Raw genomic sequence first — 27,711 nt, forward strand, 5'->3', positions numbered from 1 at the left:
ACAATCCATATACAGATATATATCGACATTTAAACATACACGTACATACACATACATACTCTTCACAAAAATATATTTACATACACATATTTACATACACACACATAATATAATAACCCTAACATATTTGACCACATTTCTCTAACTTATAATATAAGTACTTTATTACCATACAATTATAATAGTAAATCATCTGATGCAAACAAATCTCCCATAAGCTCCCATAGCGTATGTTTGTTTTAAGCCCCTAATAAATGGTCTTTACCCCAAATGCATGGTTTCCTGTTTCAGCACAAATGACTCATAAGAAGCTAAAAGTCTGACTTATCAATTGTCTACTCAAAGAAATATATATAAAAAGCTGCCAGCAGTTGCCCATAGCAATATTTGTTAAACTGTCTTGTAACATGCATGTTACAAAAATAACAATAACCGTTCTTTTCTGGTCCCTTTTGGGAACCTTTTTTGCCTAGCAACTGCTTCTGATTGGACAAATAGTTTCTGATATTCTTTCCTCCACCATATATGTTTATGGGGTTAGACAAAACATTCACTAGACAGTATTCATTGCAGGGCTGTTAATGGACATGTTACAAGAGTTCATATCAGTTTAGTATATTATAACTAGCAAATACTAATAATATTTAGTCCCTACTGGGTATCCCTTGAAAGACAGTAATTACAAAAATAATAATTTTAAATATCTAGTATTCCTACAGTAAAAGTTGTTTCTCAATCCCTAGAAGGCAATGCACATGACAATTGCTTTATTGTTAGTTTTTCTATTGTCAGATTTTGGTTGCTTAGTTCTAGGTAGCATGCTAGCCTTGACACTGGTATGAAGAAGATCTGGCCTCCAGACCAGAAAACTCTTACTAATACAACTCTTACTGTTACACTAATATAAATTCATACATACTGTACTGATTAATAATGTTCTTACTCACACTGTTGTTGGACTATGTTAGAGACAGTCAGTTCTTAAAGTTCAAACTTTGTTTAGCTGATATTGTGTGTAATCAAATTACCAAAACCTAATTGCTACTGGATCGCTGGACAGAAGATAATTAATCTGCCATGTGTAGTACACTTTCCTTGATGGATATTTACAGAATGCACAGGTAAAAGGAACAGGGAGTCAATTGGGGCCCAAACCTATGTTTTTGCCCCAGGGCCCCCTCGTGCATTAATCCGACCATACAGCTCTGAAAAGTTTTGCTGTTTCTTGATGCAAAACATGCGTGTTCAAAAGTTGTATACAAAGTCAAGTCAAAACAACCAATAAGGAAATAACTTTGGATGAAAGAACGTCTCTTCACACCATTAACAGCTTTGACATTTTATTGTTCCATTAAGCATATCTTACAGGTTTTGTAAGCAGTACCATCTTGAAAAGCAACCAAACTGTTAGTAATTATGACTAATTCTATAATCCAGGCCATCTCTTTCCTTCACATCAAAGTGTATGTATACAAGATGATCCATTCAAAGCCATATTTTCATAGGGGAGCGGAAGATGGAAACAGATGTGATGTAGTGCAGTGCCACACGAAAAACTTGAGTCACACATGAAAAGCAAAGAAAAGTCTAAGGTTCTGGCAGGCCACACTTGGATAGGGGGTTGGATTTTCTGCTGGCAAGGTGTCATCTACATGAACTCGTTGAGGAAGCTATGGACGGTCCCTTCAGGTGTCTCCTCCAAAGGCTGTCCCAGACAAATGGTTGGCACCAAGAGGAGATCAGGATCTTTGATCTCGGTGTCAATCTCTGTGAGACTGTGAGAAAATTATACAAAAATGACATGGAGATTTTTTCGATGACATTCATTATAACCTGTGGTGCTAACAGATACTAGAAAGTCGCATCAACATGTGTCATTTGCCCCAAGAATTTAAAAATAATTCCCCAACCTGAAAACGAATGATGAGGACTCATAGAAGTAGAATGTGCCCACAGGCAAACATCCCATGGTTACAGCCATGGAGTACTTGCCTGAAATACAGAAAGATGGAAAAAAAATTCAAGTCATAATGAACCCTGTCACATATTATTATTATTATTATTATTATTATTATTATTATTATTATTATTATTATTTTATAGCATCTCTCTTACCTTTCTTGTCTGGCATTGATCCTGTCCATGCATTGAGTTTTAATCCCTCCCCTTCAATGGATGGATTCCCAGTGTTTACTGTAGTCATGAACGTTGCATCATCGGGGATATCTAGAGGGTGCTGGGTGCATTGCAATGTTTTTTTCTCACAGCTCTGGTTTTTGCTGTCAATCTCGTAGAATATCCCCTGCCAGATGTAGACACAGATTTAGATGTCAAGGTGAAAAACAGCATCAAGTGAACTGTCACATTTATAAAAAATTAAAGAAATCAGTTACCTCATCGAAAAACATCAGCACATCCAAACCTATGGATGTGTTGATGGGGTGGCTCTCGTTTGCTCTGAACCGTAGTTTCTTGCCCATTGAGTCATAAGTGAATGCACCAAATGCTTTCACTTCACCCTTAAGGCTTATCTGGTGTCATTCAACAACATACATTCAGAGAGAAAGAGAATAGATTTAATGCTATATTTTAAAATGCTTTAAAAAGTACAAGAAGGACTATTGGTCTTGAAAGACAAATTTGAAGAACTCACCACAGTCATGAATCCTGTCATATTGGGTGCATCTGAAAGACAACCGTGTCAGTTAGATGGGTGTTACGCATGCTGATAACAAGATATAAGACATTAGACACATTTTAAACCAATATAACAATAACCAAAATGATGGAACTATAAGGTCTTACGACAAGGCTGATGGTGATCTGCATGGGTGGTAGCAGTCAAGCAGATGAAGACGAAGAGCGTAAAAGCTGCATACATTTTCCTGGTCCAGAGGGAGTCACAAAATACAGTTCGAGATGGCAAAAACAACCCTTTAAGCGCATCTACCTTTCAGTGAAGTTACGGCTGCTTTTATAGGGATAAAATCCGGTCTAGTCAATAGATATTGCGTAAAAAGGACCCAGGACTTCAAACATCAAGCTGTCTAAACAAATTAGACCCAGCTGGTGGTGACCCAATAAAAAATATCTTAGGCTATCTTTTCTTTTGTGATTGTTCAGCTGTCCTCACATGTTTTTGTGCATTGTTTATCTCTGCGCCTTTCAGAGGGTCGTATGTAAACCAGAGGTCGAGTGGGGACGATTGTGGAGGTTAATCAAGGCTCTTGGAGCAAAATAGAGCTATCTTTAAATACTTTTTTTTTTTTTTTTGGATTTATTTAACTGTACAGTGAGTGATAACAACTTACCATTTACAGTGATGATATGGTTAAGAGGTATGCACTGTAGACCTACTGCTACGTTTTTTTTCTGCTAAGAAAAAGCCTAGATTGACATGGATGCAGCCTGTGTCTGTCAGACACTGAAACCTCGCTTTGAATGATGAATTTCTGTTCCATAATGGCAGTGGACCAACATTTCATGTCACCTTAGGTTCAACAAACTACTTCCTCCTCACTCAAAGTTAGTTGTATGGATGCAGGATGGCTGCAGGTCCCATTTAAAGACATCTAAAATACTCTGCTTAGAATAACAAATGTTTTTTTGCTCATAGGGTGGAGGTCAAACATCCAAGCGAAGTAACAATAAGCAAAACACATTTCTGAGTCAAGGGCGACTTGACTCACTTATCAATTTAATTTGATTTCAATTTATAGGGGTCTTAATTTTAGAATGAACATCTTATGTCATTACCTGTGATTTTCTTCTTTGTCAGAAGTAGACAAATCTTTTCAGGAGTGGAATCAAATCCCATCAACCTTGATTCGATGTGTTTACTTCAGTTTAAATTAAATCAGTTTAATGAGCTTTATGGCTAGCTAGAGCGTAGGTGAATGCCACAGGAAAAGGTTTTTACCATCTGCCAACTGACTTCATTAAAAAATGTATGTTGTGCATGTAAATGCAAAGTGCAGATTACAACTTAGATAAATAAATATGGAAACACCAGACATCCCTGTATTATTTCCCAAATAAACACCAAAGGCGAAAGCATGTTTCATGTGGACTAAATGTAATTATCAGCAACTGTGCAAAATCCAGATTAAACATGTATATTTTGGATTCCTGAACAAAAATTTTGTTTTTAGTGAACAAAAAAAAAAGTTTTGTGTTTGATACATTGTAGCGCTTGTCTATTCAAAAATACAATAGACATAAACTATGAAGAAAAACAGTCAGGTGTATGCGTAATGTCTCAGAATGTCATAGTGAACAAACACATAAAAAAAAACATTATGAAGCTGTGTACAACACGCTGAAGAGTGTTGTCCAGCAGTGCATTAGGCCGGCCTCCTAAAACAACCTCACCCTTTCTTTTATAAAAGAGATCCAAACTAAATAGAAAGCCTGCAGAGTTTTTACCAGGTCAACTACATGAGCGAGCCAGCTCAAAACTGTGTTGTTGTCACAACTACACATTCATGCAGCTGTCTTTTGTTCTTCTGCACATCAAAATGTCCCTGTTGTGTCCGTGCGTTCAAGCAAACAGCTCAGTGCACTCTGTCAGACAGGTGAAAACCAGCAGTAACTGGTTTACAGTATCTCATGTGTGCTGCAGCTCTGTTGGCCTGACATGATCTCAGATATTAATGCAGTAACATACTAACATAATAGCTGATTCTATCAGACTAAAAATATATGTAGAACATTTTAACTTTGTATTTTTTGGTCCATTTTATGTTAGTGGGCAGACTTGGAATCTAAAAGGCTGCATTTATATAAATGAAAAAGAAGCAAATAAAATGAAGTTTCCTTTGAAATGAATTTGTCTTTTTCCATATGATGTCTTCATAATGATATGTTAATTTGAAATATGTATGCAAAGACAACATTAATCTTAGTATATAAAATGGAATAAAACGTGTGTGTTTGTTTTGTCATTTTAGTTCATTCAGTTACTTAAATGTTACTGTGCATTAGCCCTGGTTTCTTCACAAAAGCAGAGTGATTTAAATATTGATATATATATATATATATATATATATATATATATATATATATATATATATATATATATATATATATAAATGAAATCAAACTTTAATTTAGACATTTTAGATTTTCCATAACTTTCCCCAGCTTCAAGTTGCAGTTATACTGTATGGTTTGTTCACCTGTTTTCACTCTAATCATTTTGCCATCTATAAAAGCAAATTGGTCAGTTTGGTGGGTTGTTTTTGAATCAATTGACTTGTTCTATTAACAGGTAAACACACCCTAGGAAGACAGGCAATTATTGTTGTATTAGAATTGAATTATGTCCTAAATGTTAACTACATTTGTTATGCATTATTAATCAGCATTAGGATTTCTGAAGGCTTTATCGACTTTTAAAGACTAGTGATTGCTGCGTAATAGCCCTTTTATCACAGCAGCATTTTTTCTTTCTGTTTATCACAGCACAGCATTTTTCGTCATAGTAGGAAAAGCCTTTGGCAACATGTGATTATACTTCATTTACCATAATCTGAATAAGAGAACTGGGCATCAGTTTAGCATTAGCTTTCTACTGTTTATTGAAGAATTCTCAAAAAGGGAAGGAAATACATAACAAAACTAAAGGGATGTCTGAAACCACAAATGAATGAGACTGAAAATAGAGTAATTGCGTGTGCCACAAGGGAAATTTAACATTACTGTATGTGGGAAATATGGGGGGGGGGGGGGGGGGTTATGAAAATGAGGGAAGCCCTTCTCCTTAAGCACCCGTCTTACTGACAATATAATGAAATAAAACTTCAGCATTTTCTTTTTCTGAGAGGAAGTCAGCTTGTTTTTGTCTGTGACTCACCCACTGACCCAACGTTTATTGTCCCATAGTTTCTACAAATTCCTATTTCCTCAAGTAAAGTATGTGGCCTACAGTGCTTACATCTAATGATGACTAATAATAACAGCATCATATTATCAACCAAAACATAATTTGATAGCCAAGATGTATTTGTTACAGAGACCTGAAAACTGGATTTAATGTCTCAAATTACAGTTTCATTCTAGAAATGAGATGCATACTACTGTAAACCAGTATTTCCCCAGTTCAGAGTTGGTACAAGGAACTTTCAAAGCTAACCTATATATCCTGTGAGCTGGTGTCACGGTTGTTCACTTTGTACTCAATAAGGATGTTAAATATATCTTGGCAACGTAGATACCAAGGCCTTATTAATGAAAACACAATTATGCTGATGTGATGCCTATTGGATTTCAGTGATGACCTTCCGACTTCATCATATACAGTAACAGTAATGAATCTAATGACAATGAGTTAAATGGCATTGGTGTCTGTGGATTAAGCGGTGTTATGAATCCCACTGCTTGTCTTGAAAAGACATGCTCTGGGTAGCAGCTGAGTGGTTAGGGACAGATAGCGCTTTGATTAAGGGATAGAACCTGAACATATTGGGTTTCTGGTACCTTGTGCAAGCATGGCCATCCAATTTGATTAAACACTTTATCTATGCACAATACTTTGGGGCAATACATTCTTATTTACAGTGAAAAAGTCACATGATGTACGTTAATGTAATAAATTGGATCATGAATGTCTTGGGGGTTATAGATTAACTGCAATCAGAAAGTCATGAACTGTAAATCAAAGAGAAAAGTTTACAAAAAAGATTGTATCTTTTGTCTGTTTGTCCCAGTCACACTGTAACTTTTCTTGACACCACAACCAGATATGCATATTTTGTCTTATATATTTGGTCTCACAGACCTATTAAATCCAGAAAAATAACCGCTACTCTTTTTGTCACCTTTTCCTAATGGAAGCTCCTAAAATGATCTTTTCTCATGTGTGGTTTATATATATATCTTTGAATAGTGATTTATGAAAAAAGTGTTAGAATAAGCTGTTCATTTTAACATTTAAGAAACATTTTTTTACCTTCATAAGGTAAAAAAATATAAGATAAATCCCATCCTCAGAGAATAATCATGCCTTTGACTCCGTGCACCTGTGGGTTGGTAGGTGTAGGTAAAGGAAGAGACTGCTTCATTACTCAATGACAAGTTTTTAAAAAATCTAATTATGGGTGAAGCGGGTGCCTAAAAAGTGACAATCAAGCCATACATTCTAATTATAGATCACTCAAATCTATGACATTTATGTGCTAGAATGTAAAAAACACAACTGGAAATTAATCAGAATCAGGTTTATTGCCAAGTAAGTACTTACAAGGAATTTGTATGGGTGGTTGGTGCATACATAAACAATCACACTTATTGAACATTAAAATGAACAATGAATACAGAAACACATGTATGAAAAGTAGCTGTTTAGCATAAGAGAAAAAGAAACAAGAGGCTGAAATGAAGAAAAAAAAGACCAGATCATTCAAAAGTTATTATTTAATGCTGCACTGTTAAAGAAGATCAGCAGTCCTGTATTTTGTACACTAAACAAAATTACGCCAGATAAATAAACACCTGTACTGGCACTGTACACATCTTCAACTATATTTCTTCAAGTTTGCTGATCACTGAATACAAACTTTAATCAACACATTTTGTTTAATTTTCAACTTGTTGACAGAACATCCCCCCTAGTTGTCATTCCTTTGAATGTTGGGTGACTTCCCATATTAATCGCATAAGATTTATCTCTGGTTGGGAATTTACGTCCAAAGAATTATCAACCTCTTCATGGTTGCGCAATTTTCTGGAAGAGAGAGCTGTTTCTGAGACATGAGGAAAACCGTAAACATATACTTTCATTAACACTTGACATGATACTACCAACACTTTATTTACTTTAAAAAGAGCATGGCAGGATCCTACTAAATAATGTCGAGTGATGTGACCGAAGACCATATGGAAATCTACAGTCAAATCTACAGCAAATGGCATGTAGAGGTTATGACTGTAATGACTCTGGATGAGTGGCAGATTAGAACTAAAAAAAGCACAAAATAGAAGCAGTCAATGTAACAGGAAAGTTCATCTTTACTTAGTTCAAGGCATGCAAAGTTTAAAACCAGGAGACCATGCAAACAAATCTGATGAGGGGCAAGCAGGGAAATCTAAAGTCACAAAGGTTCAAACAGGCAGATGAACAATGAATCAATGGAACAATGGAATGGAGGGAGTGACAGTTAGTGATATGGCATGAAAACAGAAATGAGTTAGCCTAAAAGTCAGCAGTGGCTGTGACACTGACAAAGTTTAGTGTTTATTATATCCCTCATAACGATGACTTTAAATGACAGCGGTGATGCCTCAGTAGATTCAGCACAACCTCAGCTTTTGTTTTCCCCAGAACCAGAGAAACAGATGTATTACATATGACACAATTAAAAATATCATTATTATCTCTATTTGAAGAGAACTATTTAACAAACAAGCTACAAAGGCTGCACACTAAAAAAACAACGACAAAAATGCAAATAGAATAAACTATTGGTATTGAAAACAATGCCAGTGAAATAAAATGCAGGAAATAAAGACAAAATCGGGATAAGGGCTCCAATACAAGTATCCATTAAGATGACTGAAGGCTCTGTCCCCTCTAGGTCTAAGCTACATATAACATACTGGGAAGCCAACTTTACAAGTAATAAAACAAGTGGGGATGTGGTAGGATATATAGATGTAAATTAAGACATTAAAATAAAGTGGAATAGAAATTGCCGGGGATTGTGATAATTATGATAGGGGCCTTTTTCTGTGCTTTTTTCTTTTTTTGTGAGATTCAGTGAAACTGTGTCAGTCATTAGTCATCTACATCATGAGACTCTTCAAATATTCCCTTTAGATGCACAGTCAAGACTGAACACTTGAAAAACGTTTCAGATTTTAGTAGTTTTTATCAGCTCGTCACTTTCTCTGTCATAGTTAATTCATCTTGAAATGAAACTCTGCAGAAATAAAGCAGTTTATATATTTATTGTTTAAGTGCACATCAATACACATTGCTGTAATTATGTCACCCTTAAATAATATAAATCAAAGCAGTTATTAAAACAGGATATCAGCAGGCAGAGCAATAATACATTAAAAGTGGCATAAAGTTTACTCTGAAGATTTTAGACTCAGATTCCCATTTATTTTCATTCCTTATGTCTGTCTGTCTGTCTGTCTGTCTGTCTATGTGACATTTAACTTTAAATAACCTGGTAATAAAAAGTTAATGCATCTTGCATACACAGCCACACTCTGTACATAAAGAAAGATCATAGAAAGTTCAAAATATTACCTTAAATAATAATAGGTATTATAGACTAGCTACCTAAACAGTACATCAGTGCTCCTGAAAACACTCATTCCCCCACTTAGAAAAATCCAACCTACACCTCACTTCACTTCTCATATTGGTGACCACAAAGATGCTGAAACAGAGAGAGAGTTAGAGGGAGAGAGAGAGAGAGAGAGAGAGAGGAAGAGAGAGAGAGGAAAAAAAGAAAAAACTCCAGATCTGCCAGAAACCGAAAGCAACATGACAAATATATAAACAGTACATGAGCTTCACTATAGTATGAAGGTATCTTGCTTTGTTCACTGCTGCTCCAAGGTAAGCCCACCTTAAAAATATAGATACTTAGGACAGTAGTTTGATGGTATTTATACATATATATTTGAATGTTTTGAATGGTTTACTGTATCACCATTTGAGCATATGTAAAAAAAACACATCAGTCAATTGTATCGACACATGCACATATGCACACGTTTACAGCAATGCATATGTAAATGGTATCCTTTGTACAGTAGGTAACATTTTATTTTACACAGTGTCATGTCAAAATTCAAGTTAAAAAGCTTGTCAGAAAGTTGCAGTGTTTCTGTATGCTTGATAACATATGTCATCAGTATCCACTCAGTTTAATAACTTTTCTGCTGTTTATTTGTGTAGAACTGAGGGAGCTTTTGTCATCAGCGCCCTCAGTTCTACACAAATAAACAGCAGAAAAGTTCAAATTAAACTGGGAGATCGTTAGAGAACACTGTCTTGTTGTGACATGTGTAAATGTGTGTGAATGGTGAATGGTTCCTGTACTATGTTAAAGCGCTTTGAGTAGTCGTTAAGACTAGAAATGCGCTATATAAGAACAGTCCATTTACATTTTACATTTGTTACAGTGAATGAGAAATATGTTGACTCATCAAGAAGACTGTGTTGCATCAACAACACCTGATGCAACTCTGACAAAAATGAAAAGGAAGATTAGCAACTTAATTGCAACAGCAGCCAGCAGAGATGAGGTGTGCCAGTAAAGTCTGTAATCAGTAGTCTGCTAGGATTGAAGACCTTGCACAGACATTTTAGCATGCAAGGTCATGAAATTAAAAGGGGACAATATCCTGAACACGTCCTTCCACACTGAAACCATTTAGAGGAATCAAGACTTCTGTTTCCATGCATGTGCAACTAGTCCAAAATGTGTGACTGAACTATATAAGAAAGAAAGCACATATGAGGATGCCGTGTGTGGAGGATGTGTGGGTGGATTTTCTTTCAGAAATATTAATGACTTCCTTTTGGTCACCAAGTATGGACACTGGCAAGTTAAGTTCCCATAAAGTGTATCAGTGTACTTAACTGGAATGCTGTAGTTTTGTGTGTGTGTGTGTGTGTGTGTGTGTGTGTGTGTGTGTGTGTGTGTGTGTGTGTGTGTGTGTGTGTGTGTGTTGTAGACAGCTCTCCATTATACCTGAATGTGATGTAATGGCACTTGGATTGCAATCATTAAAGATGATGAACTGTAAACAATAGTTAATATACTGTATATCTCATATCTCTGTTTCAGATGACTGTTTGGTGGCGGGCTCTCATCTTCCTTTGTTGTGTACTCAACTGTGTGGAGTCCTCTTCTCCATCTCCAGTCCTCCAGAGGAATAAATATAACAACTCCTTTCGTCTCACGAGGTTCACCCGAACCCGTGTCCAGCTGCTGCAGAGGAAATATGTGAGTACTGAAAACTAGTCCCTGCTCTCCTGACTGGCCATCTTATTGCTGTGAGCCTTGTACACAGCCAGCATTAGCTTTTCTTAAATACAAATATTTAATGGTTACCATGTTGACTTTAATAGAAGGAGCAACAGTTGGGAAACAAGCATTTTGAGGATAGAAGCCAGCAGTTGAAGGACCTGCCATTGCTTTCTACAGATTTCTACAGCTGGTTAAAGCTGACGGTTAGTATCTTCTCAAGTGTTTCAAAACAATTCAATAGAAATAATTGTCATTACTGTCTTGGTTGGTATTCTGCAAAACTGAGTCTACATTTTTGACTGAGAATTTCTTTTCCTTTTCTTTTGAGATTGTATTTCCATTGTGATGAGGGGAAAAAAACAAAACCTTCTGCTCTTGCAGAATGTAAAATTTTTAAAAATTTGAGTGGAATTCCCCTTTTACAACTTCAAGCACAGAAAGGGGGTTGTGCAACATTTTGATTATGTAATCATGTGGCTGTCTCTTGTTGTGCGTTCAGGACTGGGAACGACTGCATGCTGCTTTCTGGGACATGCAAGCCTTTTGGAATATGCTGGAGTGGAAGAGAAAACAGCTGGAGAAGGAGGAGAAAGAGCATATGGTGGTGCGGGCGTTCGGCACCACTTTAGCTCAGAGAATTAGGCACATTCAGCTGGACCTGAGGGACCTGATGAGCCAAGTCAGCAGTCAGGTATCCACAATCTTCTTACAAAAATCCACTCACATATCCCCTTTTGTAGCCCACGCAAAGACTTTGGAGGAAGTGACTGATAAAAATATTTTTTCTTTCTTCTCCAGATGAGTTACATGAAGAGCTCTTGGACGAAGCCAACCTCTACTACAGCCTTGAGCCCACAAACCAGATCTGAAACAGTATGGGACAGCCGAGTGGAGGGTTACATCATTCTGAGGGATCTAGACCTTTACCTCACTAAGCTGGCAAGAGACTTTCTCCTACTGGCTTCAAAAACACACTTATGACGGACACACGGGCACATGGGCACTGTCACACACACACACACACACACACACAGGCAAAAAGGAAGAAAAGGCTGAACTGACAGTCAGCACCCTAATTGGAATAACAGTTTTAACTTGAATCACTGCTTTAATGGTGTTGACTTTACATGGAGCTCTCATTTGAATTTGAGCCGGTCACAATTTTTTCTTTTTCTTGGGTATTTCCCACAGTTTCTGTCTCACCTCTAACTGTAAGTTAGCAATATGCTTCCAGAACAGAGACACTTACCAACATCCTGTTTTTCCCCAAAGCCCTCAGCCTCCTGGACTTTCCAAAGATATATTTACTATTTATTGACATATTTATTAACATGCTATTTATTTCAAAGTAGTTTATTTTATTTCTCTTACAATATAGAGATACAGTGTTTAACATTATTATATTTGATACAAGTGAAGTGAAAATATATTTATATATGACTGTCAATAAAGCGATGAAGCATTTAAAACAGTGACGACTTCATGTTATGATTTTCTACTCTTTAAAAAAAAGGATCAGTCATTACTGCAACATTAAATACATTCTTGTAATAATGATGATGCATATGAATTAATAAGGGATCTTCCTTCAGTTGAGTATGTCGTGTGTGCTTGTGGTATCATCGTGTCGGCAAACAAACTACAAACTAATACAACTTCTGAGTGGCAATCCTCCAGTTAGCTAAAAGGATTACTGTTTGTCTGGTTGCTGTTTTTCAGTTTCTTCATGTGGAGTTGATCCGCGGGGCAGTCTGCAGAGTGAAGTCAGATTGAACAGTCAGCTGGCCGAAATGTTTTTTAATATTATAAAAAAAAAAACTTTCTCCCTGCAGACTTCACACATGACACCAGAACAGCGGCTGACTCACCACTAGCAGATGTCCTCGCTTGCCTTTGGTAACCTTTAGCTCTGAACCCCTGACGAAATCAATGATTCCCTCTTTGCCTCGAGCCATAGCAAACCTAATACTAATAATAATAATAATAATAATAATAATGATTAAAAGACGGGATAGAGAGATGAATACTGTTGGGTTGCCAACGACCACAATAGAGAAGCAGTCAGAGAAGCCTCACCTGCCCGGGCTGATGTTGACGTAGTTGACTTTGCTGGCCATCATGGCTAGTTTTGTCACCAGCTCGATCACATGGTTGCAGTGTAGGACCAAATCGCCCTAAGGGAGACACAGCTGGATTTAGAGTGGTTGCATGGTTGTGAGCTAGTCAACAATCTAGATGACTGCTCTGTGTCTTACTGTACCTTCTGCTTATTGTCCTCATTGGGCAGGTGCAGAACAAACATCCCATCGCTGAGGGAGCTCACAGAGATACCTGTTTAAAGAAAAAACCTGCCTTGTACTTACTGAACTAAAGAACACAATCACAATGAATTAATCAGTAACATTAGCCACGCTCTTGAGTCAGTAAAAAGCAGAAAGCTATGTCCCCATCTCCTGATTTGGTTTAATCATAAATGGTCATCCGCCCAGTTAAAAGTACCTTCCTTAGAGAAACAAAAGATTGGACATACACACTACTTGGTTGCCATGGATATTTCTGTAGAAGTGCACAGGTAACATACAGTGATTAAGAGGTGTAATGACTGCTGAAGCTCAAAGAAAAATAAACTTAATTTGAAAACTGTAAAAACTGTAATAACTCCTTCTTAGCAATAACAAAACAAGAGAAATTAAAATGAGCTGAGCAGTGATCATGGATTCCAGGGCATTGATAAATATAATAACATAATACTTTTTCTCAAATTGCACCCCCTTCCCAACTCAGGGCTGGTTTTCACCTCTCAGAGCGGTGTAGTCAATCCTCTGTTTGAGCTTGGTCCGGTCCACCAGCACAGCAAACGTGTTAGTGAGGAGCAGCTGGCGAGAGCGAGGCTTGAAACCCCTCCTGTCGTGCTTTACGACTGAAACACCATACTGAGAAGCACAAGGAGATGCGTTACTGTGAGGCAGCTGAAAAAAAGTTATGTAGCACTTTTATAATCATCGCATAGGATAAAAAAAAAAAAAGTCCATCCCACCTGCACTTTGTCATTGCCGAGGGTCTGGATGACTTTGAGATTGATTTGCTCACGTTCTATATAAAAGAATGGGAATGCCTCTGTAAATATTATTACATATTCTGTATGGTGCTTATTAGTACAGTGGTAATTAAAATGCATGTATCAACACGTACCCAGCCTAGAGTCCAAAAACAGCCTTCCAACACCCTGAGGGTAGCTGTCTTTCTGATCCTTGAAGATCTCACTGGCTACAACCTTTTGCATCATCTAGAGGAAAGAAAGGAAAATTAAGTAAAATGAACAATTAACCAGATGTCTTTCTTTAAAAAGCAAGAAAGGCCATGCCTTCTGTAGTACAGTAAGTGTACCTGCTTCTTCCATTCAGGTTGGACCCTCCTGCAATACTTCATGACCATGTTTCTCATGTGCACCCTCCGCAGATGCTCAGAGGCCTGTAGGGCACCGTGGAATTGACAATGCAGAATTTGCCTTAATAACTCTGCATATTCTTACTTACTTCTACTACTTATTCATTCTTTTATCTGTTTGTAATGATGCAAGTCAGCAAAATGACCCTCTGTGTGTACCTCAATGAGGGAGGGAGGAGGTGTCGGCCAGTTTCTGTCCAAAACGCTCTTGGGCAGGTTTTTACGTAGATTCTTGAGGAAGGAGTAGCGCACATGATCCAGGAAATACTCATTTTCAGGGCAGTATTCCTCATGGCGGTAGATGAAGCCCTTTATAAACCTGAACAAAAGGATACATACAAGCAAGGAAATTAACTGTACATACAGTTGCAAAAATACATCCAGAAACAAACAGTAACAAAGTATCAGTGAAGCACCTGCGTATTAACTCAGCAGCCTGTCGACGCCTCTTAGCCCTCCTGCGTGCTTTCATCCCTCGCCACCCAGACTGGATCACAATCACTACACATACACATACATGCTTATATTAACACCAAGATAAAGTTTATACTCAGTCAAAGTGAACATGCCAAGGTTAGTATAGTACAGAAAGACAGCTTAGGCCCAAATAGATTTGTTGAAAAATTGAGATTAGGAAAAACTACACAAAAGCATCTACACCCAAACACATGAGCTGGAATGTAGACCAAATTTTGATGGCCAAAGCAAAAGTATTTTTATATAGCGCATACATTTAACAAAGCACATAGTCCCAAATATGACAATGGAGGATATCCAAAATCAATATTTAAAAAAGTGAGAGTAAAACCCCACCTAGAAAGGCACTCAAACCAAAGTGTGTTTGCAAGGCTAAATTTAAATACATTTAAAATATACAAACATAATAAAATGTAGTTGTGTCTGTATTCATTTCAGTTTTAGGGACACAGTGAGACTGTTCTGTAAAGGAGAGGCAGAAAACTTTGAGAGAACCAACAGTGGGAGGTGCTCTGACCTGCGCGTCTGATGCGTTGGTACTTGGCTCTCTCCCTGTAGCCTCTCCATGACGTCTGCAGGGTCAAAGCTGGAACGCAACAAATCAAAGAGAGTAGAGGTGGATTTATGCCTTTTCATCAAGATGTTGCTGTGGATGCTGATTCATAGTTCAGCGTAGGAGTTGTCCTACTGATTACATATGATGTGCTTTAGCAGGCCATGTTGTGTATTCATCATATATTCACGTGGTCAAAATGTGTTCATTGCAATAGAGGGGGAGGGATTGCAGTGAGGAGATAGTTTGCTATTTAATAGGTGTATACACAATAATATGGACATCTCACAACACAACAATACCACAAACTATTACCTCAAAAAGAGTTGAATCATTACCTCCTTGACACCATAAACAAATGTACTTCATAAAGGTAATATTTGACACAGGGTCATTAGCTTCCTTTTTCATTTCAGTTCTGAAATGTTTACAATCCTTGCCACTGTTACTTACCTATGTCTGGTTTTTTTGCTTCAAGTGCATCCTCAGTGGTGAAGAGAGTTTTTGGGAAACGGATGAAGATTTTTGACCTGCAGGAAGTAGACAAAGCAATGTGTGACCAACACGACGGCACAATGCCATTTGATGAACTCTTCAATCCAAATTGCTTGCATGCATTGCCCCATAATCTGTCGTACCCACTAAGCTACTCACAGACCACCGTTACCAAACTCTTCTCCCACTCTATACTATCCCTCTCCCTCCAACCACACATTACCTGCCCAGTTTGTACTCCTCTGCTTTGTAGCCTAGGTGGTTGACTAGTGCCGAGACACCATCTGCCAGTCTGCCATGCCAATTGGGCCACGTCTCAGGACACAGGGGCTTATACCTAAGGCCATTTGTACATAATTATATTGACAGTAGGCTGAATATAGAGCAAACAGAACAAACAGTCAGGGAGGCTGTAAGCCATTCAGAGAGAAGCTCAGTCACCTCTGCAGGAAGGCTTCAAAGCGACGTCGATAGGCAAAGCCAGCTCTCCTGACCCTCAGGTTTTCCATCAGGCCCAGGTACTTCACCTGGTGTCTGACCAGAACTTCATCAAACCTTCCTGCAGAGAGAGATCTTATTTACTTGTGACAGTAAAACACTAACTATACTATACATTAGATTACATACGGTAAGTAAAAAAAAGATGTAAAAATATTTACCTAAAATATTATAAACTGCCTTTATTTCAGATTTCTTTTATAGGTTCTTTTTTATTTTTTGATAATAAACCTTATGTTTTCTGATTGTATCCCCTGTTTTAAACCCAACACTTAATCAATCCCTTTCACATTAAAATGCCTCGGAGGGCATCATTTATTCCCTTCCCTGGAGACTTTTATTGTGAAACGTCTGCAGAAATTGTTGAGTTTTATTAATACCAACACTAACCCCCACCAGTGAGAAGGGCGGGGGTAATACATTAAATGAAATCAATTAAACTAATCAGTGAGTGAGAACATTGTTATTTAAAGGAGTGTTCAGCATGTCATGACTACGTTGTACCAATAACTGTGTGGAAATTAGATTTTTATTTTCAATTCAATTACAAGATGTAAAAGTGTACCTGGCTGCTTGGCATCATTAGGTTTGATACAGCGCACGTAGGATGGCTCTTTAGACATGAGGATCTCCATAAGTTTCGTCAGGCTGTTTTTAAACTGAGTGGCTGCCTAAGGGACAAATAAAAAACAAAACAAATATGAAACTATGGGAAATTCTCTGTATATTTGTCTGCATGTGTTTGGGTTTTTTTTTTTAAATGTTCGGAAGCTACTTTATATGACTATATACCACAGAAATACTTTTGACTACTTTGAGACAGAGAGAGAGAGAGAGATAGAGAGAGAAAGAGGGAGAGAAAGAGTGACAGAGAGAAAGGAGAGAGACACTCATTCTCACCATCTCTGGACGTTTCTGGTCTATCACTTCCTCTCTGCGGAAGCAGTGACTCAGGATCTGGTTGTCTGACTGGCACATGACCTGAACAGAGACCAAACCACACAACCACATGTCAACACAGCACGTCCCCCTCTTCCTTTTCCCTCAAGCAATGACACTAAATAAAGAGGTGTTCAAAGGTTGTGCTGAGACTCTACCTTGTCCATTTTCATTATTCTCACCTCTTTCAGGTTCCTGTTCAGCAAATCATTATTCTTATCTAGGAAACCTGAAAGGACATAAACAATAACATGGCAGCTTGTCATTAAGGAATCAGTGGGTTGTGGGTCATGCTCTGAAATAAGTGTAGAATGAAAGCATGGATAAAAATAACCAACTGGTTAATCTAGTGATAAACTACAGATTACCATTGATATTGTAGTTGACCTCTCCAGCATAATGCAGCAGCCTGAACTCCTCCCTACTCATTACCCTGCGAGTTTTTCCATTTGCCAACTTGTGACTGAAAGACACACACACACACACACACACACACACACACACACATTAAACATACATAGACCTGCTGGTATAACAAGCTGTAGGAGAGTCTCTGTATTGTCAAAATAATATTGGACATAACATGATGCTTACGTGACAAAATGGGGATGGCTGCCCAGTGTGTCTTCCAATTTCTCTAAAAAGGAGACATCACAGGTCTCTCCAGGTCTTAGACACTCCTCGTCCTGAAAAAAACAGTTAAAACAGGTACACTATTTAACTGTACCTACAATGACAGAGGGTAAGACAACACCATACAGACAATCATATAAATGTATGTTGTAGTTGTCACGCGCACCAGAATGGAGATGATGCCTTTGTGCTTCTCCTCTATCAGGTCACAAATGATCTTGTTGTCAAAGTATTGCACCGTCTCCCACTGAAATTAGAGGTAGGGAGAACAATGTTGCATTAGCATGGACATATAAATATACAATATATCAAACATATTTGCTTTGAGTACCCAACAACGACTGACTCACTGCAATTCCCTCTGTCTCATACTCCTCCTGCTCAGATCTCAGGGTGAGCTCAATGAACAGCTGCTGGAGCTTCTCATTGCAATAGTTGATGCAGAACTGCTCAAAACTGTCAGGAGAAATAAAAGGGAACACTTTGGCCAAATGCATGCTAGAGTTATGTACAAAATATGTATATATATGTGCATTAGAGACAATTACTGAAGAATTTGGTTAAGAGACTGTGAAGCAGATTAAGAAATGACAGAAAAATGGAAATGAATATAACCCATACCTATTGTGCTGTAGGACCTCAAAGCCATAGATATCAAGAAGCCCTATAACTGAGCAGCCCTTACCGCTGTGGTAGATTTCATCCTGCATAACGTATAAAGTCAACAGCATGCAATCAATGGTAAAACACAACAACAGCCCCACAACATGATAGATAGATAGATAGATAGACAGACAGACAAATAGATAGATAGACAGACAAATAGATAGATAGACAGACAAATAGATAGATAGATAGACAAATAGATAGATAGATAGATAGATAGATAGATAGATAGATAGATAGATAGATAGATAGATAGATAGATAGATAGATAGATAGATAGATAGATAGATAGATACTTTATTGATCCCCAAGGTGAAGTCCCAGTAGATTAAAGACACCACACACAACATACACATACATTATAAACAGGAAGATAAAATAACAAAAAAACAAACAAATCCACATGAATAATATGGACAATAAAAGAAAAGATATTTAAAAAAAAATCCACATAAATGTACTAAGGGATGTATAAGCATGAGACGCTTGCAAGTAAGGTGCTCTATGATGATGAAATTGCCACTGTTGTTTTGGGGTTGTTATCTGAACTGTTACTGCACCTTTAGAGCCAGCGACTGATTGATCTTCTCCACCAACCAAGTGAAGGTCCGACCATACACGGCCTTGGCTAAGGCATCACGGGCAGACACTGCCTGCTCAAAATCTAGTGGGCTGATCATCTGTAATGCACAAGCACGCAACCATGACACAAAATGATAAATTCTCACAGTACACACCAAACGAGTGAAAACATGAGAAACAAGGACAAAAAGGCCGTCACCTCCTCTCCTTTGGCAGTGAGCTTCTTGTGAGTGAGTGCCTCCCTGAGGGCTGAGCCATCAACACCCAGCAGCTGGAAAACAACAACACATCTGCTCTCAGCTAAGCCTTTTTGCAAGGGTTTTTGCATATTTGAACACCCAATAATACCAGTGGGACTGTTCTGACCTTCGCAAGATTTGTTATCTGAGTCTCAGTGGTGATATAAGTTTCTCCTTCCTCTCCTTCCCCAAACTGAGTGTTTCCCAGATGGAGAACACTGGCGATGATATTCAGTAATTTCTGAGGTCAGACAGGAAAGACAGTTAACAACAACCACACAGATGTACTATCTGTTTTTTAACTAAATGAAAGACTGGACATTCACTGAGAATATATTCCTTCATACACAATTAAAACCATATACCGATACATTTTACTTTAAATGAAAAGATATTTTTCAAAATAATGATCATATTTAATTGGTCACAACAACGCAGGATTCAAAACCTTTTAAAAAAAAAGCCTTTGCAAATATTTTGGGGTTAAGAAAAATACATTATTAAACTGTACAGGGTCCTGTGGTTTAATATAACACTATTTTTCTGTGTAGAGTACAAGAGAGTTGTCCTGCATATGATGATAAGAAATGTGATGTTTGAAAATAATAGTAGGATAATGCAAATTGTAAGAACACCGCTCGCATTGGATTGGATTGCTACGGACCTGCACTTCTTCCTCGGTGAAGCCAATGACAGACAGGGCCTTCATCACAACTTTCCAATTGTTCTTGTCACTGACGGAGCTGAGTCTGGGACAGTTGCCCTGAACAAGACAATTCAATATTACATAACAACTGATGGTACAATTGCATGGGCCTCAGTTTTAAAACAAAACACCACACACACCTTTACCAGATAATGGTAGTTCTGAGGCTTTCTTTCCAGGTCCAGCGTGGTAAGCAGGTCGTTGTCTCCTCCATCCAGAAGCTGATAGAAGATGTGGAAGTTCCTCTCACCGTGGTTCTGGTGCACTACACGGGATTTTTCCAGCAGGTAGTTCAGGATGTGACCGCCCACTGGTGCCCCCTAGGAGGAGTTACAGAAAACAGTTAAAATGGTTAAAAGCACCCTAGATGTTTAAGTGGTTGAGCTTTTATCAAGGATATAACTCAACTAACTGCGATTATTAGTATGGTGTAAGCATATATGATTTCTATAGAGAGTGAGAGTGTGTACCCTAAAGTCAAACTGGACATCCATGTATTTTCCAAAGCGGCTGGAGTTGTCATTCCTAAGTGTTTTGGCGTTGCCAAATGCCTGTGCAAAGCAAAAAAGGCAGGAAATTAGAGGGAGGAAGTGAAATTAAGAGCAACAATAGCATAATACAAATCAGACAGTCAGGAAAAAACATTAAAAGTATTTACAAATAAAAAATGTGCAAAGGTCATTCTGATTTCTCAGATCCGACAGATAACACTACATATTGTGAAAGACAAATAAGTCTAAATTCCCTGTGCTTTTAACTGTGACAGTGGCTGTTCAGGTTGGACAGTTTAAATACCTCCAGAACAGGGTTCGACTGCAGTAGGCGGTCACCAAGGGTAGCCATGTGATCATTAGTGGGGCAGGTGACAGCGTAGTAGAGGAGGATCTTCTTGGACGCCTCTGTTTTACCTGCTCCACTCTCACCTGATATCAGAATACACTGGTCCTTCCTTTCGGTCCGCATGGCCCGGTAAGTGTTGTCTGACACGGCGTAGCTGAGGGAAACATGGTGGTGGAATAGAGTCACGCAAACACTTCACACGTCACTTCATTTAAATGAATGAAATGGAATGGGTTTTTTTGTTAGTCAGTTGTTTACATGCGTTATATTATTACATTTATTTGTAAACATTACATTATTATTACATTATATTTTTTGTTGTTGACATTTATATTTTTTGAAGTTATGCATCATTATGCAGTATATTTATGAGCTATAAAAATAGTATTAAAGCATATAATATACACCTATCCAGAATATCATTGAATATCTCATGCATGCCTCAATAAAATCAGTTTGATTGCATGGTTCTCAGCATGCCATGTGATTATTAGCTGGGCAGTTGACAGCTGAGGAAAGTGGAGGAGTTTGATAAATAAATGTCTGAGGACCATGAAGTGACTCACATGTGCGGCGATATCTCATAGAAGCTGACCCCTCTGTAGCGTTCCATCTGCTGCTTGGAGTAAATCTCCAGCTCTTTGTAAGGGTTCACCGACACCAACACTGAGCCAATATACGTCTGAGGCAAAATATTAGAACACATGTAGATATGTTTCATCACATCAACTGGAATGTTTTGGAAGATATGAAGGAAATTGGCTTTGTTACATAGATGAGATTTTCTCCGAAGCGTCTCCGTAGGTTCTCTATGAAGGCTGCCTCACTGTTGTAGTTTTCCAGCAAGACAAAGTCCTGCACCCCGACCCTGTCCCGGGCGGTCAGGGAGCTCTCCATCACCAGGCGCACTCTTCCTTCAACATCCACCTCCTACAGGAAGAGAGACAAGGAGGAACATTACAGAGAGGTACAGACATGAAACACACAGTTCAGCAGTACTGCAGAGAGAAGATTTCTGTTACTTCTGTTAACCTTCCAATAGATGCAATTATACTCTGTTGACCAGCAGGGGGCACAAAAGGCCTAATTCCATTTCATCTGATGATAATACATTCATCCAGTTATGAAAGAATTAACATCTGGCGCTCAATATTACTTACTTAATATTATTACTTAATAATTGCCACATAATTATATTACAAGATAGAATCTATGTATGAAGAGAGACATATTTCAAATGTCTCAAGACTTACTAACAACATTGCCAGAACAACTGTAAACACACAAAGAGAACAGTTCCACCAAGTCTTGCCAAGATTAAACAACAAAGACATTTAAGGAATCCAAATGATAAACAGACAGGACAGACCTCTATTAGCGATAGTGAGACAGTGCATTATGATGTATGTACATTACACACAGCTCTATATCACCAGACGGGATTTAACCAATGCCACATAGAAAGTGTGTGTACATGTCAACACCACTGTGATTGCAAACATTGTAGTGCAGACAAGAAATAATGACCAGTCAGAGGTAGAGTGGCAGAGTGAAAATCTCAGATATGCCCTAAGGTAAGATATTACACACAACCACATGCAAAGTCATATAAAGAGCTCAAACTCAGCAGACAATACTTACTGATGATAAATATCCAGAAACATAATTCAGTGTGTAATCAATGCACTACACCCCATCCAAACAAGCTGCACTCTATCTTCAGTATCAAAGAAACATTTATGTGATAAGCCCTGCTGTTTTTCTTTACACATTCATATAAAAAAACAAGCAGAAAGTGGAACAAAGGGGCTAGACTTCCACAGGACTTCTGTTTTTCTTGAATGCAGGAGCCTCTCAAGGGTCTCGTTTGGCTGGTTAATGCCAGTAAAAGGTCATTATCTGTGAGCACTGGATGCAGGAAAATCCTTACAAAAACAAGAGGACAACAGTGGAAGATAGCCAAGAAGGGAGAGCAAAGGAAAGTCACTGGACACTTCCACAGCAGCCCCTCCTCTCTCCTTCACCTTGGAGTATTGTTCTCCCACTCTAGCAGGTGGGCTTCCTACAGATAGCAATTACAGTTCACAGTCAGATTTTCCAAAGGATACAACTAAGGAATGTTAGGGTCAGGTTTAGGGCAGGCGTTCAGTGGATGTCACTAAGTGTTTCTATGCTTTGTGTCAGCAGCTCTGCATGCTTTCATATCCAACACTGACGATATGTGTTTTTGCATGCAGGGTCAACAAGAAGTTGGATTCACAAAGGCTAAATTGGAATAATTAGCAGTGCAGACCAAAATGTATCCTTACACAGCTTGAAGTGTGTGGGGATGCCATGAAGGTGCATTTGTGGCTAATGGCAACATTTCCCATTATTCTTTGACAGTGGTAACTTACAATGAAATGTGGTTTATGTATTGAGGTTACGGGGAAAAATGTATCTCTCAATGTAGTGACTTGAATTGCACTCAAAAAATGTTTTTATCAGTTCATGTGGTTGCGGTTTATCACATAATGTATCATGGAACATCCTCAAGGTGGGCTTGCACATTTTTATGAAACTTTAGAAAACACCTCCATGTGTTCAGCATACACATCAACCTTTCAGGGTGGATGACGCTGACCAGCACTACCTGCCTCAGAACTGTAACAGACTCTTTTTGCATGGATCTTTCATTCCGTAATCCTCAGATCTCACGTCGCTTATGTTCATCTGTGATGCTGTGCTGTGCTGGCAGCTTCTAGGCAGTGTCCACCTTTGCAATGTCTGAAAACATCCACATTTGTGTAAAAATGTTGGTATCCTCGCTTGTTTGTTTTTTTACTTAAAAACACAGCAAATGTTGTTTTCAAGAATCTCTCAGCAGTCATGAGTTATATTTTTTTACTTTTATCCCCAGGATTTTATCCCCATAACACGTGGAACTAATTACATTTTTATGATGAGAAGCCTCATCCAAAACATCTCCACTTCTACCGCTGGGGTTGAGGAAATCTTGAATGAAATAAAAATCGTTTTTATGGAGACACTGTGGCTGAGATACCTTCAAGGCCACAGATCTGGAATGGAGATATAACCAGAATGCAATAATCAATGCAGCTTTGTTGTCAGTGAACTGACCTGAGGCTCAGTTGTTACAGCAGAGAGAGTCTGATCTAACTGACAGGCTCCCAGCAGCACTGAAGTGCTTTACGGGGGATTTGACACCGAGTACCACAAATCTGCAGGTTTGTAGGTGCAGCCACAGTGACAACCAGTGAGGAGGCTAACCCAGCATTGCGACTTGGCTCCAGGCCCCATGACTAAGCTCTGCTGGGCCGACTACATTCGAATTGTCTTCCTTATAAGGCATGCCCCACCACTCTGTCCCAGGGCGAGCGGCTCTGGTACCACAGCTGGCTCTCTACCACTGATGTGCTAGTAATGCATATGGTGGAAAAATACCAAGTTTATCTTCTTTGGGCTGCTTGGGTTAAAGCTTTTACAAAAACCAAAATACACACTGACTCATACATGGGAGAAAAAAAAAAATCTCAAAGCGACTCATTGTTCTGTTTTGCTTTCCCCTCCATGAGTGAGACGGTGAATTGGTTGATCGGATCTTGTGTTTCACTGTGTAAGCACAGATAATGCACACACATAAAATGCAGTCAGTGTGAAGCACTAAACATGAAAACACAACAAGGAGCATCATAGTAGTCAGGATCTTACCCTGCCTTGGTACCTCATCCTGTCCTCTTATTGTTGTTGGAAGAAGATGGCTGAATTGGTGGTTCCCCCCCAGGTGCTCCTCCTCCCGTCTCAGACTCCTCAACTGTAACTTGTCATTCACCTTTGCCAGTGGGCGACAGAATTAGGCAACTTATCTTCTTCTCCCCCCCTCCCCGTCAGTTACTTTCTCACTTTCTCTCAGCTTTAGTCTCTTTCTCCACTTCTTTCCTCCTCTTCGTCTGGATCCCCTGTGAGGACAAACGATACACACTTTGGCCAAAACACAAACAGCCCCTCTTGTTTATACCTTCAATTAAACTTCCCTTTGACAAGTAAAGTAAATGTCCGCCTCTACGTGAGTCCCTCTCCTTCCCTCTAAACTATATTGCATGAAACAAGGGCAGGAACTCCACTCACACGTCACGCAACTGGACAAAAAAAAAGTCAAGGGAAAGTAAGCTGCTGGGAAGAGCCAGAGAAACAGAGAGCCGAGAGGGTTTGGAAAATTTTGCTAAGAGCCCCAAACTACAAACTTGTAATCACTATGCAGCTATATAAAAAGGGAAAAACTAATCACATGATGAGATCTCATTGCATTCTTTCTTTCCCTCCCTCCCTGTTTAGTTTGAACCCTCCCTTTTCTCCCACAAGCTGAGACAGATTCACATGGGATGTGAGTTATGGAAGTGTTTTAACAGCAAGACTGCCTGTCTCCTCGTGGCTGTCTTCCACTGTTGACGAAATAACTTCCATCATCATCATAACATCACTCTGCAGATATTTGAAAGTTTGTTATCGATACGGTATTAGTCTGAGCTGTCATATTCCCCAACTTGTTGGTTTTCCAAGCAACATTCAGAATGCAACAAGTTCAACACAGCCTAATACTAATTTTACATCAAATGGACTGTCTGCATGGACCATCAGATTCCTCACTTCTTATGTTCCCTCCCGTTTTAGGCATTTTTGTGAGTGCTGTCAAGGCCACATTGTCTCTGTGAGAGAACAGCACCCTCCTCTGGTCTCCCTCCCCTTGTGTTTAATGTGCTTACCCCATTTTTCCTCACTCTGTCTCCATGCCTCACTCTCTTTTCTTTGCCAGCATCATCAAATATCCAACGCTGAGGAATCTGAATAATGTTACCCAGATGGGGAGAGCCTCTTGCTCTTTTTCTCAATCTCTGGCTGTCGCAAATGTTCTTAAAGCAAGGAGGAAAAGATTCTCCATGTGTTGTGCCAATTGGTGTCACTAAAAACTTCATTTTGGTGCTTTGCCTCTTTTACTATATATATAGTAAGCAGTCCTGCCAGGTCTACCCTAGACTATATATATTTATATCTATATCTATATCTATATATAGATATAGATACAGATTTATGACAGAAATTTGCCTCAAGGGGCTTTCACACCATCTTTCCTCACTTGAACTTTGCCTCTATGCCCCTGAGTTTAGTTACCTCATTGCACTCAATTGTTTAGTATGTGCTCTATTCACACCAGCATACCTCAAATGATTAGTCACTGTAGGTCAATTTTGTATAGAGTGCAAAAATCAAAAGAAACTTGTACAATGAGATGGTGGTTGATCATTTAGTTGGTACAGGAAAAGTTGACTACAACCGAATGGTAGGCATTGTTGTGTTTCTCTATCAAAGCCTAACAGTGCTCTAAGGAAATATTCTGGACAAGCAGTTATGTGGTCTGTTCACTTTAGGATGCACAGTTTGGTTTCACATGCTTCTGACGTATACATGTGAAAATGAATGCATGCTAAACAATTGTGCCTATTGTTGGTAGCAAATGTTTTTGGAAATATGAGTACAGTATGTTGAATAAGAGTTTATATTCACAGGAGCATCATGCGTCCATGATTGGCCACCAGGTGCACTTGTGAGCTCCACTTTCAGGTTTCAGGCCCTGGTTTGCCTCAACTGCGTGTCATATGTCATATGGGCCTTATTGCCTTGAGTCTGGACCCTCTCTTTGTACAGATTTAGCAAGGAAGACTTCCCCAGCAGCTACTGCCTACAACAAGTGAACTACCAGGGTCACATGGACAAAAAGCTCCTCCACCACTGTTCGGTGAAGATCACTGTAAGCGGCCATAATTTATTCAAAACACAGCAATTGTCTAAAATAAAATTCTAAAATTAGAACACAATTTTGGAATACACTACACATCTATAGCTCTGATAGAGGTTATAGAAACCTCAGTTTCTGTTCACAAATCCACAGTATTTGGGTACTTCTTAAACCCCATTTAGTCTTAGTCATCAGTAAGGTCAACTTGAAGGTTTCTGAGGTCAAAACCATGCCCAGACGTCTCAGACAGAATATACAGCAGATTTGCATTTTGTGACTTATTTTTGAAGGGCATCCAAGATATAGTAAATGTAATGTGAAAAAACATGAGGGTGCTCTCCTAACACATCTGGTGTCTCTACTCTGCACACATAACAGCATCTGGCACATCTTACTGCCGATGAAATAAAAAAGACACTAAAGTCAACCAGAAAGAAACTACAGTTTCACAGTAGTGTTTATTTTCACCACCTGTAATTGCAAGTATCCTCCTGCACTATTTTCAGTAAGGGTTCCTTCTTTGTTTAGCAGTTCCTGTAAGTAGGATTTCCTTCCCTAGCAGTTTCCTGATGTTCAGGGTCTTCCTTCATGCCTATTTGTTTGAGCTCAGTTCTGATGTAAACTATGCTTTTGTAATTTTTTATCTCCTGCATGTGAACCTCCATCTAGCTACTTTAAATGGTTTCCCTCCAGTTTAAAATGCAGAAAACCCAATGTGTTATGCATGATAAACTGAAATCTAACACTTGCCAAAAGTGTAACTGCTATTAAAATGTGGATGGTTGGACTGAGCTGTTTGATTTAAACCAACTTCCTCTCAGGAGTACACCCACTTACTACCCACCTCAACT

The 27,711-nt window shown here is 38.7% G+C and overlaps 3 protein-coding genes across 8 annotated transcripts; 1 reads left to right on the top strand and 2 right to left on the bottom strand.

Moving 5' to 3' along the window:
* Positions 1-1,496: 1,496 nt before the first annotated feature.
* Positions 1,497-2,927, bottom strand: epd (ependymin). The gene is made up of 6 exons (XM_078266130.1): positions 2,806-2,927; positions 2,654-2,685; positions 2,394-2,531; positions 2,116-2,302; positions 1,911-1,992; positions 1,497-1,775 (listed from the first exon to the last, which is right to left on the bottom strand). Exons 1-6 carry the CDS (start codon positions 2,879-2,881, stop codon positions 1,649-1,651), a joined length of 642 nt encoding a protein of 213 aa, XP_078122256.1. The 5' UTR covers positions 2,882-2,927; the 3' UTR covers positions 1,497-1,648.
* Positions 2,928-9,489: 6,562 nt separating this feature from the next.
* Positions 9,490-12,463, top strand: LOC144528291 (uncharacterized). The gene is made up of 5 exons (XM_078266815.1): positions 9,490-9,571; positions 10,809-10,967; positions 11,093-11,194; positions 11,491-11,682; positions 11,790-12,463. Exons 1-5 carry the CDS (start codon positions 9,536-9,538, stop codon positions 11,970-11,972), a joined length of 672 nt encoding a protein of 223 aa, XP_078122941.1. The 5' UTR covers positions 9,490-9,535; the 3' UTR covers positions 11,973-12,463.
* myo1ca (myosin Ic, paralog a) lies at positions 12,355-25,343 on the bottom strand. 6 transcript variants are annotated; one of them, XM_078266810.1, is made up of 33 exons: positions 25,195-25,343; positions 24,778-25,025; positions 21,838-21,996; positions 21,633-21,748; positions 21,022-21,220; positions 20,697-20,777; positions 20,367-20,546; positions 20,185-20,283; positions 19,648-19,761; positions 19,481-19,552; positions 19,260-19,379; positions 18,655-18,737; positions 18,384-18,489; positions 18,200-18,280; positions 17,995-18,086; positions 17,769-17,863; positions 17,583-17,629; positions 17,362-17,442; positions 17,027-17,132; positions 16,405-16,522; positions 16,187-16,300; positions 15,922-15,998; positions 15,433-15,501; positions 14,855-14,939; positions 14,598-14,757; positions 14,379-14,462; positions 14,184-14,277; positions 14,029-14,108; positions 13,789-13,924; positions 13,252-13,322; positions 13,068-13,165; positions 12,860-12,959; positions 12,356-12,742 (listed from the first exon to the last, which is right to left on the bottom strand). In XM_078266810.1, the coding sequence occupies exons 2-33, from the start codon at positions 24,793-24,795 to the stop codon at positions 12,716-12,718; spliced, it is 3,162 nt and encodes a 1,053-aa protein (XP_078122936.1). In that variant the 5' UTR covers positions 24,796-25,025; positions 25,195-25,343; the 3' UTR covers positions 12,356-12,715. The 6 variants fall into 6 exon arrangements, with proteins under 6 accessions (XP_078122940.1, XP_078122936.1, XP_078122937.1 ...); XM_078266811.1 differs by having other exon boundaries at positions 20,373-20,546; positions 24,778-25,343; XM_078266809.1 differs by having other exon boundaries at positions 24,778-25,343.
* Between the last annotated feature and the right edge of the window lie 2,368 nt (positions 25,344-27,711).

Source organism: Sander vitreus, chromosome 13 (assembly GCF_031162955.1).
Source record: "Sander vitreus isolate 19-12246 chromosome 13, sanVit1, whole genome shotgun sequence".
Taxonomy (NCBI): domain Eukaryota; kingdom Metazoa; phylum Chordata; class Actinopteri; order Perciformes; family Percidae; genus Sander; species Sander vitreus.